Genomic DNA, 15,064 nt, shown 5'->3' with positions numbered 1-15,064 from the left:
GCTATGGATAGCGAACTAGTTGCAGCGGATCTCAGCATCGATAGCGGCTGATGCAGTGAGGCACTTTAGTGAAATGCAGTGTCTTTGCGATAGTGGGCACTAGTAAATGCATTCAATGAAAAGTTTACTCATTTTGACAACACGTGAGCCGTCTTGTTTTTGAGTGTTAAATCAGCTTTTCACTGTTTATTTTATCACAAGGAATATTTTATTCACACTGTCAGTGATAACGCAAAGATGTGATCGGCATTTTATCCCTTACTAAAATGAACAACAAATTGTCCTCTTCAGGATGAAATAAAAACAAGAGTTAATATTTTCTAATGAGTTAATTCACATTTTTAAATCTGTAAAAGTTATCAATTTTACTTCATCTCCGTGTCTCAAAACGTACTGAATTATCTTTTCCTTCAGTCATGAGTACGACATCCGAAAAAATTTCATCTCGAAATTTTAAAATTGTGAAGCCCCAACCATGACAAGCAACTTACTATATTATTGAGAATGGTCAATCCTTGTTGAAGCGCAAAATTTGATTGATCTGATTAGTCAACGTTTATTTACTAGAAAAAATGACTGACACGCAAGCAGCCGGGTTATCTTTCTTGTAAAAGTATTCTACTTCAACCTTGCGGTCGAGGCTTTGCACACAACCTTCCTGTTATTTTTTCATCTGATCCAGTCAAACACTTTATTCCCAAAATCTTCCAGTTTTTTCAGATATTTACCAGTTTTATCCAGTTTTTCATTCACTCAAGCTCCGATTGGTTTTCGGAAATATTTTTAAAACGGGTTGATAAATTATTATGACAATTCTTAACACAGGGTGGCGAAAAAATTTTCAAAATAAAATTCCCTGATTTTCCCTGAAATTCAACATCAATTTTCCTGATATTTTTCAGCATTCGGCACAAAAAAGTACAACGCAAATCCGAAATCACAGTGAATAAAGTATACAATCGGATATGAAACCCAGCAGTAGATGTCCCGAATCAACCTTTTGCGCTGAAAAAATCAGTTTTTGCACTAAAGAACCGCTTAAAAAAATCGCTTCTTGGTTTGAAAAATTTTCCCTAAATATTCCTCAGGTCCCTGATCGAAAAATGAATTCTCTGACATTCCTTGATTTTTCAGGTTTTTCCAGGTTTTCGACACCCTGTAACAGCATTTTCCGTATACCATCTTCTCGCACGCAACACGGTCAAATAAAAGATGGCATGACATAGTTGAGATAAAACCAAACAAATAGATTTTACCAGACCATAAAAAAATCTTGTATTAATTTTCTGTTGCGTAGCAGTTAAAAAACCTAAATTAATCCACCTAGCGGTCAGACTCAGCCTTTCTCATTCAAACTTATTATTTGTAAAAATAGATTCACATGAATGCTTAAATCCAAAAGCTATATTCGCTCTTTGGGTTCTAAAATATTGATGTTGTAATTAAAGTATAAAATATGAAATTTGACGTAATGTTAGTGCTTCAGAAATAGCGAAATATAAGAAATGACTCTTAATTTCGAACAATTGAATCACGAGCGATACCGGACGCGTTCAAATAGTACGATACCACATTTAAATCATGTTGAGGCCATATATATTGATCAAAGCAGCTATAGTGTTGAATAGTCTTTGAATTTCTTTTCTTAACAAAACTTTTGAACAGTATATCAAATTTTTATGAAGTTTGTTATTTGTAAGTTTGAGAGATGACTCGTTTGTATGACACTAGTTATGTTCAAATAAGTCGTGTAATACTTGAGATAATAGACTTTCGTTGTTTTACAAATTAAAACATAACGGTTGCTTAAGTTTGATTACAATCAAATGAAAAGGGAACTATGGGGGAGCCAAACTTTGAAACCACGTGTTCAATCATAATTCATCAGTATATCCCTCACTAGCCCGTTCATCTGATATCAATATTGTTCAGATCGGTTGTGTAGTTTCTAAGATAATGAAGTTTCGTGATTTTCACATTTCAATACATTACAGACGAAGTTACAGTCCGATTACAGCAAAATTCAATAGGGTGTTATGAGGCAGCTAGACCTTTCATTTGACACTAGTTTCGTAGAAATCGGTTCAACCATCTCTGAGAAAAGTGAGTGAGTTTATGTAGTCTTCGAAATATGTTCCATTTCATAGCTGGATTTCACATTTTTAAACATAACAGGAAAAGTAATAATCCGTTCGCAAAAAAAAATCATTAGGGTCTCATGGGGCAACAAGACTTTCCATATGACACTGATGAGATTAAACAGTCTCCAGAAACGGTGTTGTGTTGCGTACGACAGCTCATTCTTGCGCATGTATTTTGTTCGTTCGGACATGACAGCCTAGTTTGCTCATTTTGAGGATGTCCTGTTCCTGTTGACAGCCATGTTGATCGGCTGCGGCTGTCGTCAACTTGCATTTTTTCGTTTCTCCTTTTTCACAGGCCGGTGGCATATTGAATACAAAGCAAACCGTTTCCATTGTTGATATTATTCCCCACGTAAGAAATAACGTGCTTCGCACCATCTCTCTTTCATTCTTTCATCGGCCTTACTGTCGTGATCATAATCACCTGACATCCCGCTTGGATTCGTGTTGAAGGATGTCGGAAGATTATAGGCTGTCATTTACGACAGCTTGGAAATACCAACACACATATGAAGATGAAAAATAACAGTTCGTATGGAGTTGCATGTGTACTGTCGTCAGTTACTGTCGAACTGTTCACCAAACGTGTGGGGAGCAGTGAGAGCTGTGCAATACAATGAGAGCCGGATCAGTTGAAAATTTGCTGTCATTGTCTTGCAGTCATTTTCATAACACTGGGTATACGACATTCGGCCCTTTTGAGCACTTTTATACCTTTAGTTTTTGCAGTGATTGCTATACCTTTCTAGGAGAAAGGCAAAAAGTGAAATGATAGAAATGACTTTTAATTTCAACTTCAATCCCGAGCAAGGCCGCAAACATTGAAATAGTACAATATTAAATTTAAATGATGTTGAGGCCACATATTCTGATCGTAGCTATAGTTTTAAACAGTCTGCGGGTTTCGTTTCTTTCTATAACTTTCAAACCACATGTTTAAACATTATGAAATTCATTGTTTAAGGATTTGAAAGCCCATTTGTTTGAATTCAACTATGTTCATAGCTTCTGAGATATAAGAGCGTTTTTCACATTCTGACGCAGCGCCAAAACTAAAAGTTTGATTACAATGAAATTTAATAGCAATCTAAGCGGCAAATAGACCCTTAATTTGACACCAAGATAGAAAGAATCGGTCAGAGCATCTCCGAGAAAAGTGAATGCGAAAGTAAGGTGCACGTACACACGTACACACCTACACACAAACACAAACATCTATACATGCATATATGCAGAAAATGCTCGATTCGTCGAACTGAGTTGAGTAGTATATGACATTCGGTCATTTCAATCATTTTTCTACCTTTTAATTAGCCAGTGATCGTTAGGAGAAAGTCAATATATTTACTTTCATTATGTGATTTCACATTTTTATGAACAACGGACAAAGTTACAATCCGATTGTAGTGAAATTCAATAGCAATCTATGGGGCAACTAGACCTTTCATTTGACACTAATTTTGTGAAAATCGGTTCAGCCATCACTGAGAAAAATGAGTGAGTTTAAACAACCTCAGGATAACTTTTCTTTACATAACTTTTAAACCATATGTTTAATCATAACGAAATTCAAAAGTTAAGGGTTCTGGGGACAGCCCAATCATTTGAAACCAATTTTATTGAAATCGGTTGTGCGGTTTCTGAGATATTGATGTTTCGTGATTTTTACATTTTGATACATAACCTCTAAACTAAAAATCCGATTACAATGAAATTCAATAGCAACCTATGGCGCAACTAGACCTTTCATTTGCATTTAATTTTATGAAAATCGGTCCAGCCATCTCTGAGAAAAGTGAGTGAGAAAAAAAAGTTGCACATACACACACACACACACACACACACACACACACATACACACACATACATACATACATACAGAAAATGCTCAGTTCGTCGAAAGTAGTCGAGTGGTATATGAGATTCGGCCATTGGGACCACTTTTATACCTTCGGTTTTTCCAGTGATTGCTATACCTGTGTAGGTTATAACCTACCAGGGAATTCTTCTACTAAGTATCCCTGTACGCGCATTTGGCGCGGAATTAATACACACAGATTAACGTGGACTAACTGACTTTATTTTCGTACATCACTACTTAAATATACCCTACCGGTAACTCAGAGAGAGAGAGACTTTTCTCCACTCTCTGTTTACCTTACTAATCTCTTAACCTAGTCTAGAACTGCTTAAGTACGGGCGGCGTTTTGTTTATAACACAAAACTTGTTTATTTTGGTTCAGTTTGTTTGCCGGTGGCACAGCAGAAGGCTGCGCGAAGTTCTTTGCCACCTATGGCATAATCTGTTGATACATTTATTTTGACGTCACATCTGCCACCCCGCCTAGTTGGCCATTATCTAGAAGAGACAATGGTCACACGGTCCGTCCTGACGGCCGATAGGTGTGTTTTTTTCTTTTTTATTACAATTATTCTCGCGTTTTTATACAACTATACCTACACCGTTGTTTTTTATAATATGCTTTTTTTTTTCTCTGGCCAATGAAATTTTGTTTTTCAAAACTGTAGCACCGTTTGAGTTTACATTATCATACATGACATTTTCCTTATTTAAAATTAACAATTGCTTGCTCGCCTGATGCGCTGCGTCGTGAAGATATCTGCTGTTTAGCTGTCGTGTTCAAGCGCCGGGTTGCAGGGGGTTTGAAACGAGAGGGTGCGTCTGGCAGTAGAGGTTCTCATCGGTTGGTTGTGGTGCAAACTCATCTCTAAGGCTTCATCGGGTTATTTACACTAGTTCAACGATTACCATTGCATTTTAATTAAGACTGCAGTTTAGCTGGTTGTTTTACGATTGTTCAGAGTGTGTTGTTGAACTTCAATGTTGGGTTAGCCGTGTCCCTTTGGCATAGATCGGCTGTATTTTTGTTTGGCTTATAGTATTGTTATGCGCCGTGTGGCGAAAAGATTTGCGATTGCCACTGGCTCTGTTGCATAATGCAGTCACTTGGTTTATCATCTTTAACTGTCTGCGCGGGGTGTCCAATTACCCGCTAGCATGTGTGCACATTTTCAAAGCGTAGTGCATAAAGACCATAGTTGATTAAACACGAGCAAAATTTTATAGCGTCATTTTGCTTGTTTGGCTTTGACCTCGAATCCTCATTTGTGGAAGTCAATAACTCTCAATGAGTAATATATATTTGGAACAAATTATTACGCCCTTCGCTGTGTAGTTTGCTGTATTCGTCTTCGCGCTGAAGTCTCGATTCTGGCTTGAGCCGCATTGATTGAGTTCTGTTGCACATCTGACCTTTTCAGGGATCAAAAAAAACTGGATACTGCTCGTCTCCTCTTGGTAATAACGTTTGGATTTACCTCCATCTTGACCATAGACACCCGCCGTTCAACTCCCCTCACAACCGTCTGCTTCCCTTTTCGCGTCATACTGGGCATTATGGTATGCCCCCATCTCAGCATCCGTTGTAATCACCTCGGTCGTCTTCGAGGATCGGGAACTCGTCTCGTTGTCAATTCTTAGATGCTAGTTGCCCTACTTAGCAAGTGGTGCATTATTTTTTTGCCATTATTTTATCAATTCTTTTTTTGGTTTCGCTACTTTTTCCACTTGCTGTTTAAAATTACCGTTCACTCGCGTACGGGCTTCATTCTACACATTCTACATTCTATTATCTACTCTAGGCTTCTACTTACAATCTAGGCCCGTATTTCTCTTCTTGTTCGGATGACATAATTTGGTTTTACCCCCTACTAAGTTGTACATCATTTGTATTAGATTTGATTTAGTATTTCAGTATTTGATTCATCTGATTTTACAAATATAACATTCAATTGTGCATTGTTTACTTCTTTTCCATTATGCACTCTCTAACTTTGTTATTTGATGTTTTTTTTTTACATTTGAAATCATTTCGACACATATTTATCCATTTATCTGTATTAGGCTTTTACTTTTCGCTTTAAAATATCAGTTTAACTTGTCTTGTGGCCCATTATTAACGCTTTTGTTTTTCATCAAAAAGAGTTCAAATAACTTTCTTCAATTTAAAAAAAATAGCATCAATTCGTTGCTTTGGTTACATATTTTCTTCATTTTGCGTTCTTTCCAAATATTTTCCTCCTTCTTCTTATAACATTTTTCAATAAAATAAATCTGTTTCCGCACAATGTATTATTTTTTTCATTTCTCTATTTTTGTTTCATCATGTTTTCATCGAACAAACCGCATTGGTTCAATCTTTTCTTTTCCTTTGTCAAGTATTTCCTGTCTGATTCATAAATAACTCTTTTCATTGTACAAACCGCGTTGATTAAATATTTAGCGTTTTCTTCTGTCTTCGTTTACAATGTTCATCTAATAACTGGCGTGTTCTTAACACCTCATATCATCTTCTATTTGCACCTAAAATGACCCGTCACTTTCTCATCTGCTTTATTCTTTAATTTTTTGCATCTCTTTTTGAATCTGTAATTATTTAATTTTCGATTTGTCTCTTGCTACTGTCATACTTACACTACTTACACTTCTCCTGGTATGCAGTAGTCTGCATATTTCCTCTCCCCCTTCCATCCGAAGGTGCGACCGCCCGCTCTAGTGATTCCTGAAAGATAAGAAGGTTAGGAAATAAAAGGAAAATCTCGCACACTCACTCATTCTGGGTTAATTACTCCCTTGTTTACTCTTTCAGTCAGCATTCACCTCAACCATTCCGGGTTAATTACTTCCGATGTATACACTCACACAACCTTAACTAATGAAAGAATAGTTCGAATCCCCTAAAGTCAGTAGTCTTTACGTCTGGAAAGTTCAGCCCTCTTTTCAAATATCTTTCCTAGTTCTATTGTTGTCTCCATCGCAAAAAAAATGTCCCAATACAGCATCCATCGATTTTCTTCTTCGTTTTCCTATTAAGCCAATAGCTATCAAACTACGTTTTCATGAGGTCTTTTGTTCACTATAATTTCTTTCCCATGTTAACATTTGCATTTTACAAAAGAAAACAAATGCTGTTCTAAATTCTTTCAACTCTTTTTATCCATTACAACCGTCCAGATCATTCTAGTAATTTGAATTCCCCAAGTTTTTTGTTTATTCAACCTTTATCGGCGGGGTTCCTCGTCCCTCACGCCTTCATTCGTATTTGAATTTTTTCAACTGTGTCATGCCATGCCACTAATATCATCAAAGGCTGTATATCTTTTTCAGTATACTTTTTTCCGTTTGGTTCTGTTTATGGACTCCCGTCAATAAAATCATTCATATTTTTCGGCGACTTTTCGTATTTCTTCACGCCTATATTTTACTTTTACCTTACTTTTTCATACAGTTTTAGGTGCTTGCTATTATAACTCATGCCATCCAATATCGTATTTCATTAAATATATTCTGTCCGTTAACCTTGAAAGCATAGTTTAAGTTCATATATTCAGTCATAATAACGCTTAAGCCGGTTATTATGAACTTTTTCTAAACGATTGCCGTTTCTAATTACTGTGGTCATTTCGCTTGGAATGTCCACTACTTCATATGGTCCTCTCCATATGTTCTGAAGCTTTTGGCCTGCACCAGTCGCTACGGCCTTCACTAATACTTATACTTATACTTGGGTTTGTAATCATTAGATGATCTGTCGTAAATTTGTTTGCGGTTCTCTTTACTCCTTTTCAGGTTGGCTTGTGCGTTTACATGTAAATCGTAAAATATTTTCTTCATTTCATGTGTGTATGCATCATATGTCATCTTCTCCACTCCATTCCGCTTGTAAATGGAGGTGGGAATGCGTGCTGTACGTCCATACAACAATTCGAAAGGGGTGTACCCCGTTGTCGAGTTTACTGAAGTATTATACTGAAACGTAAAAAATGGGAGTAAGTTATCCCACGTGTGCGGTTTTCCGCCAATAAATTGCCTTAGGTAAGTTTTTAACTCCCGATTAGATCTTTCCACCAAATTTGCTTGTGGGTGGTACGGACTCGTCGTTATTTTCTTAATTTTCAAAATTTTGCACACATCTTTCATGAGTGTGCTTACAAAATTCGCACCGTTATCTGTAACTAACTCCAACGGTACGCCAAATTTGCAAATATAATTCTCTACAAAAGTCCTCGCTACCGTCTGGCTTTCTTGGTTTTCCATAGGTGCGACAGTTAAATATCTAGTTAGGTCGTCCTGCATGACCAGACCATAACGATTTCCTAAGTCGGACTCGGGTAATACTACTATATCCATGTATAATTTTTCAAATGGCTCCGATGCGGTTGTGGTGATCTGCATCGGTATCTTGTTTGATCTTCCAATTTTGTTCTTTTGGCAGGAATCACACTGCCGAACGTAGTTCTCGATATCTCGTTTCATCGTAGCCCACGTAAAAAGTGTGCCAATTCTTTGGCGCATTCGTCGCGCTCCTACGTGCCCTCCTAAGGGTGCATCGTGAAATTCCTTTAAAATTGTTTCCACTTGATCTGGCGCAATTACTGTACGCTCGCTATTAGCATTATATAATACTATTTGTTTTTCTAGCTTACCCACTAGGAACTGAATCATATGCAGAACTTCCTGTTGCTTGATTTTTCTGAATGATATTAGGTGAATGACCGCGGCTGCCTTTACTGCCGTGGGGCTTTTATTGAAGCTATCTAAAAATTGTGAAAAAAATTTCCGGCAATCGATTAATGAACTTTCGCTGCCGTCTACTATGAAACCGCCCACCTTCTTGTCTTTAAATTTGAGTACACCATCCTCTACGTAGTCTTTCAATCCTTGTGACAGCTGATACAGTGTCTGAAGTTCTCTGTACGCCGTCCGACTGTTCAAAATGACAAGACGAGCTTCGATATTCCTCTCGTCCAATATTCTCTTCGAGACTTCCACCGTCTCACTTGGTATCAGGTCATTTGATAATGCCTGTGAAAAGTCATCATATGAAATGTTGACGAGTTGTTGCTCATCCTCGTCCTCAGCGATGTCCGCAATGTCTATGGCACTCAAATCTTGTATTGTGCCGTTCAAATCATCCGAAGCGTTCTTCTGCTGCTCTAGCAGGCGTTTCTGCTGGCGCGTAATCATGGCTATCTGCCTGTGGGGTGAACTTTCTTGCCCCTGACACGTCCCATCTGATAAACGTGACAAAAAATCGGCGACTATATTTTCGCTACCCTGTTTATACCTGATGCTGCATTCCAAACCCTGCAACTTTAGTCTCAATCTTGTCAGCGTTGGAGATGTCTCTTTGAGCCTCCAAATCGCTATAAGTGGTCTGTGGTCTGTGTAAACGATAAACCTTTGACCAAAAATGTAATGTTTGAAGTATTCTATGGCCCATACAATCGCCAATAGTTCCTTTTCTATGATATGATATCTGGTCTCTGCACCTACAAGTGCACGACTCGCGAACGCGATCGGCCGGTGCATGGATTTTTCATTCGACAGGACGGCTCCAATAGCATAATTGCTAGCGTCTGTCGTAATAACGAAAGTGTCTTGATAATCTGGCTCTGTAATCAGCGCGTTTCTAAGGAATTCGAACGCTTCCTGACATTCTTTACCCCACACAAATTTAGCGTCTTTCTTCAACAAATCATTCAGCGGCTTGCGCTTCTCCGCGATGTTGGGGATAAACTTCCCGTAAAAATTTACTGTTCCCAGAAATGACCTTATACCTTTTACGTTTGTGGGTGGCTTAAGGCTTTGAATGGCCTTAATATTTGCATTGGTGGGTTTTATGCCTTCTTCATTAACGACATGACCCAAATACTCCAGTTCCTTTTTCAAAAACTGACACTTTGATGGTTCTATTTTTAAGTTATGTTTGCGCAAAGCTTGTAATACTTTTCGCAAGTTATCATTATGGTCGGTGATAGTGTCACCGAAAACTATAATGTCATCGAGGTAGACAAAAGCTTTCACGTCCCCTATCTCAAAGAGAACAGTATTCATAAGTTTTTGGAATGTTGAGGGGCTGTTCTTTAACCCCATCGGCATCCGTGTAAATTCGAAGTGGCCTTTGGGAGTGGAAAACGCCGTCTTAGCCGCATCTCGGCGGTCTATCGGGACTTGATAGAACCCCGATTTTAAATCAATTGAGGAGAAATATTTTGCTCCTCCAACATTATCCAATATCTCATTTATAAGAGGTATTGGGTATACGAACGGCTTGGTAACTTCGTTCAATGATCTAAAGTCTACCACAATTCTGTATCTTTTATTACCGTCAGCATCCGGTTTCTTTGGTACACATAACACCGGTGCATTCCAGGGACTAGTGCTGGGTCTAATAATACCCTGCGCCCTCATTTCATCGATTTCCTTATTAATGTGCCGTTTCGTGGCCTCCGGAAATCTATATTGCCGCTTATTGATAGGCACCTCCGATGAAGTTTCTATCGTGTGTACGGCGGCGTCAGTAGTAGTTAACTTGTCGCCCTCGAAAAAGAATATATCCGCATAGCTTTCGACCATATTCTTCACTGTCCTGAATTCTCTATCAGGCAAGTGCGCCAAATTCAGCACTTGCCATAGTTTTTCAATTCTTGCATTTCCTTTTGACTCTGGTGTTAGTTTATGTTCTAATAGGTCATAATCTAACCTAGAGTTAAGATCTAACTCGGTCATTATCGTATTTTCCCTGTCACGAGGTGTGTCCTTCGGCCCCTCATACGCATGGGGTATTTCTCCCCCTATGTTGGGACCCTCTCTAGGTTTCACGCAGGCTGTGGCATTCTCATTAACGATGTTGTTTCTTAGTTGGCTTTGCACCATGACTCTATTTCTGGCCGCTAAAAACACATGCCGACTAAGGGCTTCCTCTCTAGGCACGCTCCATGGGCCCAAACTATCCGGACCCCTATTGCCGTGTTTTTTAAACACAATATAGTCGAAGTTATTCCCTATCTGGAGGGTGTTTTTTTTCAAAAATTCTACCCCGATTATGCCGTCCGCCGGTAAACCGTTCATCAGGTGAAACTCTGCCGGAATCAAAAAGTTCCCGACTAATAAATCCAGGATAACCGTTCCTAAGGTTCGCACGATCCCGCGACCAATGCCCTCAAAAGTGTTTGTGTCTTGTCTGTTTATATGCACATTCAATTTCTCTGCAACATGCATGCTTAACATATTCGCGCACGCGCCTGTGTCCAAAATCAAGTTCAGCGTTTGCTGCACATTTTGTTTTGCCAGCAGTGTAATCATAAGCCGCCGGCTGGTGTCAAAGTAGACTCGCTTAGCCACACAGGCACTATTGTCCCGTATGTGGTTACATGCTATTCTCCAGTCCGTTATCTCTATGTGGCTGGGCTCGTCAGTGATTCTCCGCCAATCGACGTCCTGGCATAATTCCGCGAAATCATCGCTAAAGTATTCTTTCGCAAACGGGTCCTTTATCCCATGATTTTCGTTCCCCGAGTTCTTCGCCCCTCCATTGGGCTGATTTATATTTAACACATATTGTGTACGACCGTGCGTCTCATCGTCACTCCACCTGGAATAATTTCGAAAAATATCGTGCTCATTTCCAACATTGGGAGAAATGTTCTCGACCGGTTTGTTCAATTTGTTCCTTACAAAATTATTTCTATTCATCGGTCGGGGTGCCCGGCTGGCGTTGCCGTCGGGCCCCCGGCGACCTAGTTTTTTGATTGTTGGTAGCGCTCGTAGCCTCGGCTTCGAGATTGGCGATCGTACGCATCATTATATCTACCATTATTATTATTGTAATTTCCGCGCTCGGGAGATCTTCCTCTATTGCTGCCGTAATTAAAACCATCATCATGGTGGTGATACTGGCGGTCATTATATCGATTGTTGTCATACCCATCATTATAGTAACTATTTCGATTGCTTTGCTGGTTGTTATTCCGAGCGGCAACCCGCCAATCTTGTGATTCGGTTTGGTGTATGTACCCGTTCCAACGCGCTCCCTGTGAACCTCGGTAGCGATCGTTATTATTATGTTGGTTGGTTTGGTTGCTGTCAAGGTTTCTACCCTGATTAGGCCAGCCGCCCCCAGACTGGCTTCCGTAGTTCCCGTTATTTTGTTGTCGCTCGTTTCCCCTATTAGCGTTTTCCCTGTAGTTACGATTGTTATTGTAATTGTAGTTGTTGGTGCTGCTACTGTTCCCACCTGGCTGCTGTCTGTAATCTTGGGCCTCGTTATTTCGTGTATAATTGATCTGCCGCTGGCGATTGCTAAGTCGCTCATTGCCCCTGTTCTGCGAGCTCCCGGCTCCGTTGAAACCATCCCGGCCTCCTCCTTGGGTGTTACTACCTGTCCCATTCGGTTGCCAGCGCCTACCGCCTCTCTCTTTCTCTTGCTCCAGTAGATCCAAACAGCGTAGTCTGTTTTCTACATCCGCGAGTTGTTCGCATTCCTCCCCTCGTTCCTCCAGTAGGTCCAGCAGCTCGTCTAAGCTCAATTTCTTATTTCCTCCCGCCATTAACTTCAGATGTGAATTCCGCAAACCCCCAATAAAATGAATCCTGAGGCTTCTTTCCATTGCAGAACCCGCTGCACCCTCCTGATTCTTTTCAAATGTATCCAGCAATTCATTTATCTCTATCGTTCTCCTTTTATATGCGCTGTAATCTTCGCTCGGTTCCTGTCGTAGCGTTTCGATCCGTTATATTACCGACTCGATGTTCTCAATGGAACCGAATTCTTTGATCAAGTTGCGTTTGACCTCTGGCCAGCTCTCCGCCTTGATCCGAGGCAAAACTGCCGCTGCTTTGCCTTTTAGTTTTAGTAGGACTACATAAATTAGTGCACTGTGTGACCCGTTTTCTGGGATTTCGTCTGCGAAATGCTGAACATGGTATAGGAACGCTTCCAGTTCATCTTTGTGTCCCCTGAATTCTGGAATGCATTGCAGTGCATCCGCCTTCGGGAAAACGTAATCTGCCGCTCGGCTCATATTTATTTTATTTAGTTGTTTCCCAATAATAAAACTGCTTCTACAGAATATGTTTTTTAAATTTTCGATATGATCCCCAAAACTGGGTGTGTCTTGAATTTCTACCTCGCTGATTTGGAGGCTTTTTTTAACAAATTCTTCTTCTAATTTTTCTAATTGTTCAAGTGCGCTTGCGCGGTTTCCGCGCTCTACGTCGTGCTTCTCCTCCCCTGATTCCTGAGTTTCTACAAGGGTCGATGAAAGCGGGGGATCTTCAAAAATCACCGATCGCTCTAAGTTCGCCAACTGATCTTCTGCAAGATCTGATGTCTCAAACTCAAGACAATTTTCTGATAATCTTCTATTTCTGTTTGGCTCAGGAACAATCGCCGAGTTATTTAAGATTTTCAATGCCAGACACACTTTCGATTGAACAAGTGTGTACTGATCTGTTAATCTATTCCAATGTTCTGGCGTTAAATTCGAATTTTCATACTCTTTTAAAATTTCCGAAAAGTCGTTTACAGCGTCGCTTAATAATTTTCTTCTATTAGCGACTGCCGCCCGCGTTCTCGGCCTGTTTATGTTATTGCTCAGATTATGGTACTCCTGGTAGACATAATCCTTAAGCTCTTTTAATCTTGACATTTATGGTCATAACCGTCTAACACCTATTCTGCTTTTGCAATATGCCGCATAATAAAAAGGAAATAACTCACTCACCCGAGTATCCTTGACACAGGGCCGGTCATCGTTGTTGACTTCAATTTCCACTACGTAACTTCGGCCCCTTCTTAATACGACAATTCACTATATCGAATATCTGCCAACGTCGAAACTGACACTTACATGAAAAAAAAACGATCGCACTTTACAAGTCGTCTTCAGCAGCAAAACACAGCACCTTTTCCCCGCATACGAATGTCACTCGCTTGGGTTTGCCACCAACTCAGTTCACTTCCATGCCAAAAAGCGAGAAAAGAGAACACTTTTTGTCAACGTCTTTTCTCGATTTTCGTTTTTCTTTTTTTTTTCTCTTTCACTAGCAGCACTACTTTCCAAGCTGCTGACCTCGATAAATCGTTAAGTACTTTTTCTTCAGTTCTCTTTTTTTCCTTTTTTTTTTTTTTAAATAACACACTCTTTTTCCTCCGCGAGCACTACTTGGATTAAAACTCCGAAAAACTATTTCATTTTTTACTGAACCACAGATACTTAAACCACTACTTTTTCTTTTTGCTCCCTTAGCGTGATTACTACGACCGAGTTTACGACCGTTTCTGACTTCCGAGATACGTCCGAAGATTAAAGAAAAGATTCAATGGCGCAGAAAAGACCACGCGCTGTCACCACATGTGTAGGTTATAACCTACCAGGGAATTCTTCTACTAAGTATCCCTGTACGCGCATTTGGCGCGGAATTATTACACACAGATTAACGTGGACTAACTGACTTTATTTTCGTACATCACTACTTAAATATACCCTACCGGTAACTCAGAGAGAGAGACTTTTCTCCACTCTCTGTTTACCTTACTAATCTCTTAACCTAGTCTAGTACTGCTAAAGTACGGGCGGCGTTTTGTTTATAACACAAAACTTGTTTATTTTGGTTCAGTTTGTTTGCCGGTGGCACAGCAGAAGGCTGCGCGAAGTTCTTTGCCACCTATGGCATAATCTGTTGATACATTTATTTTGGTTGAGTTTGTTTGCCGGTGGCACAGCAGAAGGCTGCGCGAAGTTCTTTGCCACCTATGGCATAATCGGTTGATACATAGAGTGTTGACAGAGCCGTTCGTGGTCCTCTGTCAAGGGAATTAAATGTTTCGCCTGACTAAAGCATAGCAGAAGGCTATGCCCTCCTAGGAACAACATTTAACTTTAATTATAAGGCTCGTGACGGAGCATTGGGTTCTTCGCAGGGTGTGACGTCACATACCTTTCTAGGAGAAAGGCAAAAATGTTAGAGGACTTGAATATCAAAAGATAGCGAAGTCAGAAATAACTGAAATTCAAACTTCTCTGATGTAACGGAAGGAAATGTTGCGTTAATA

The 15,064-nt window shown here is 39.8% G+C and overlaps 1 protein-coding gene across 1 annotated transcript; it reads right to left on the bottom strand.

Moving 5' to 3' along the window:
* Window positions 1-11,747: 11,747 nt before the first annotated feature.
* On the bottom strand, window positions 11,748-12,557 carry LOC129717180 (probable serine/threonine-protein kinase clkA). Its single transcript, XM_055667027.1, has one exon. It carries the CDS (start codon window positions 12,555-12,557, stop codon window positions 11,748-11,750), a length of 810 nt encoding a protein of 269 aa, XP_055523002.1.
* Window positions 12,558-15,064: the final 2,507 nt, after the last annotated feature.

The sequence above is a fragment of the Wyeomyia smithii genome, chromosome 1 (assembly GCF_029784165.1).
Source record: "Wyeomyia smithii strain HCP4-BCI-WySm-NY-G18 chromosome 1, ASM2978416v1, whole genome shotgun sequence".
NCBI classification, from domain to species: domain Eukaryota; kingdom Metazoa; phylum Arthropoda; class Insecta; order Diptera; family Culicidae; genus Wyeomyia; species Wyeomyia smithii.
This window is presented reverse-complemented; position numbering and strand designations above follow the sequence as displayed.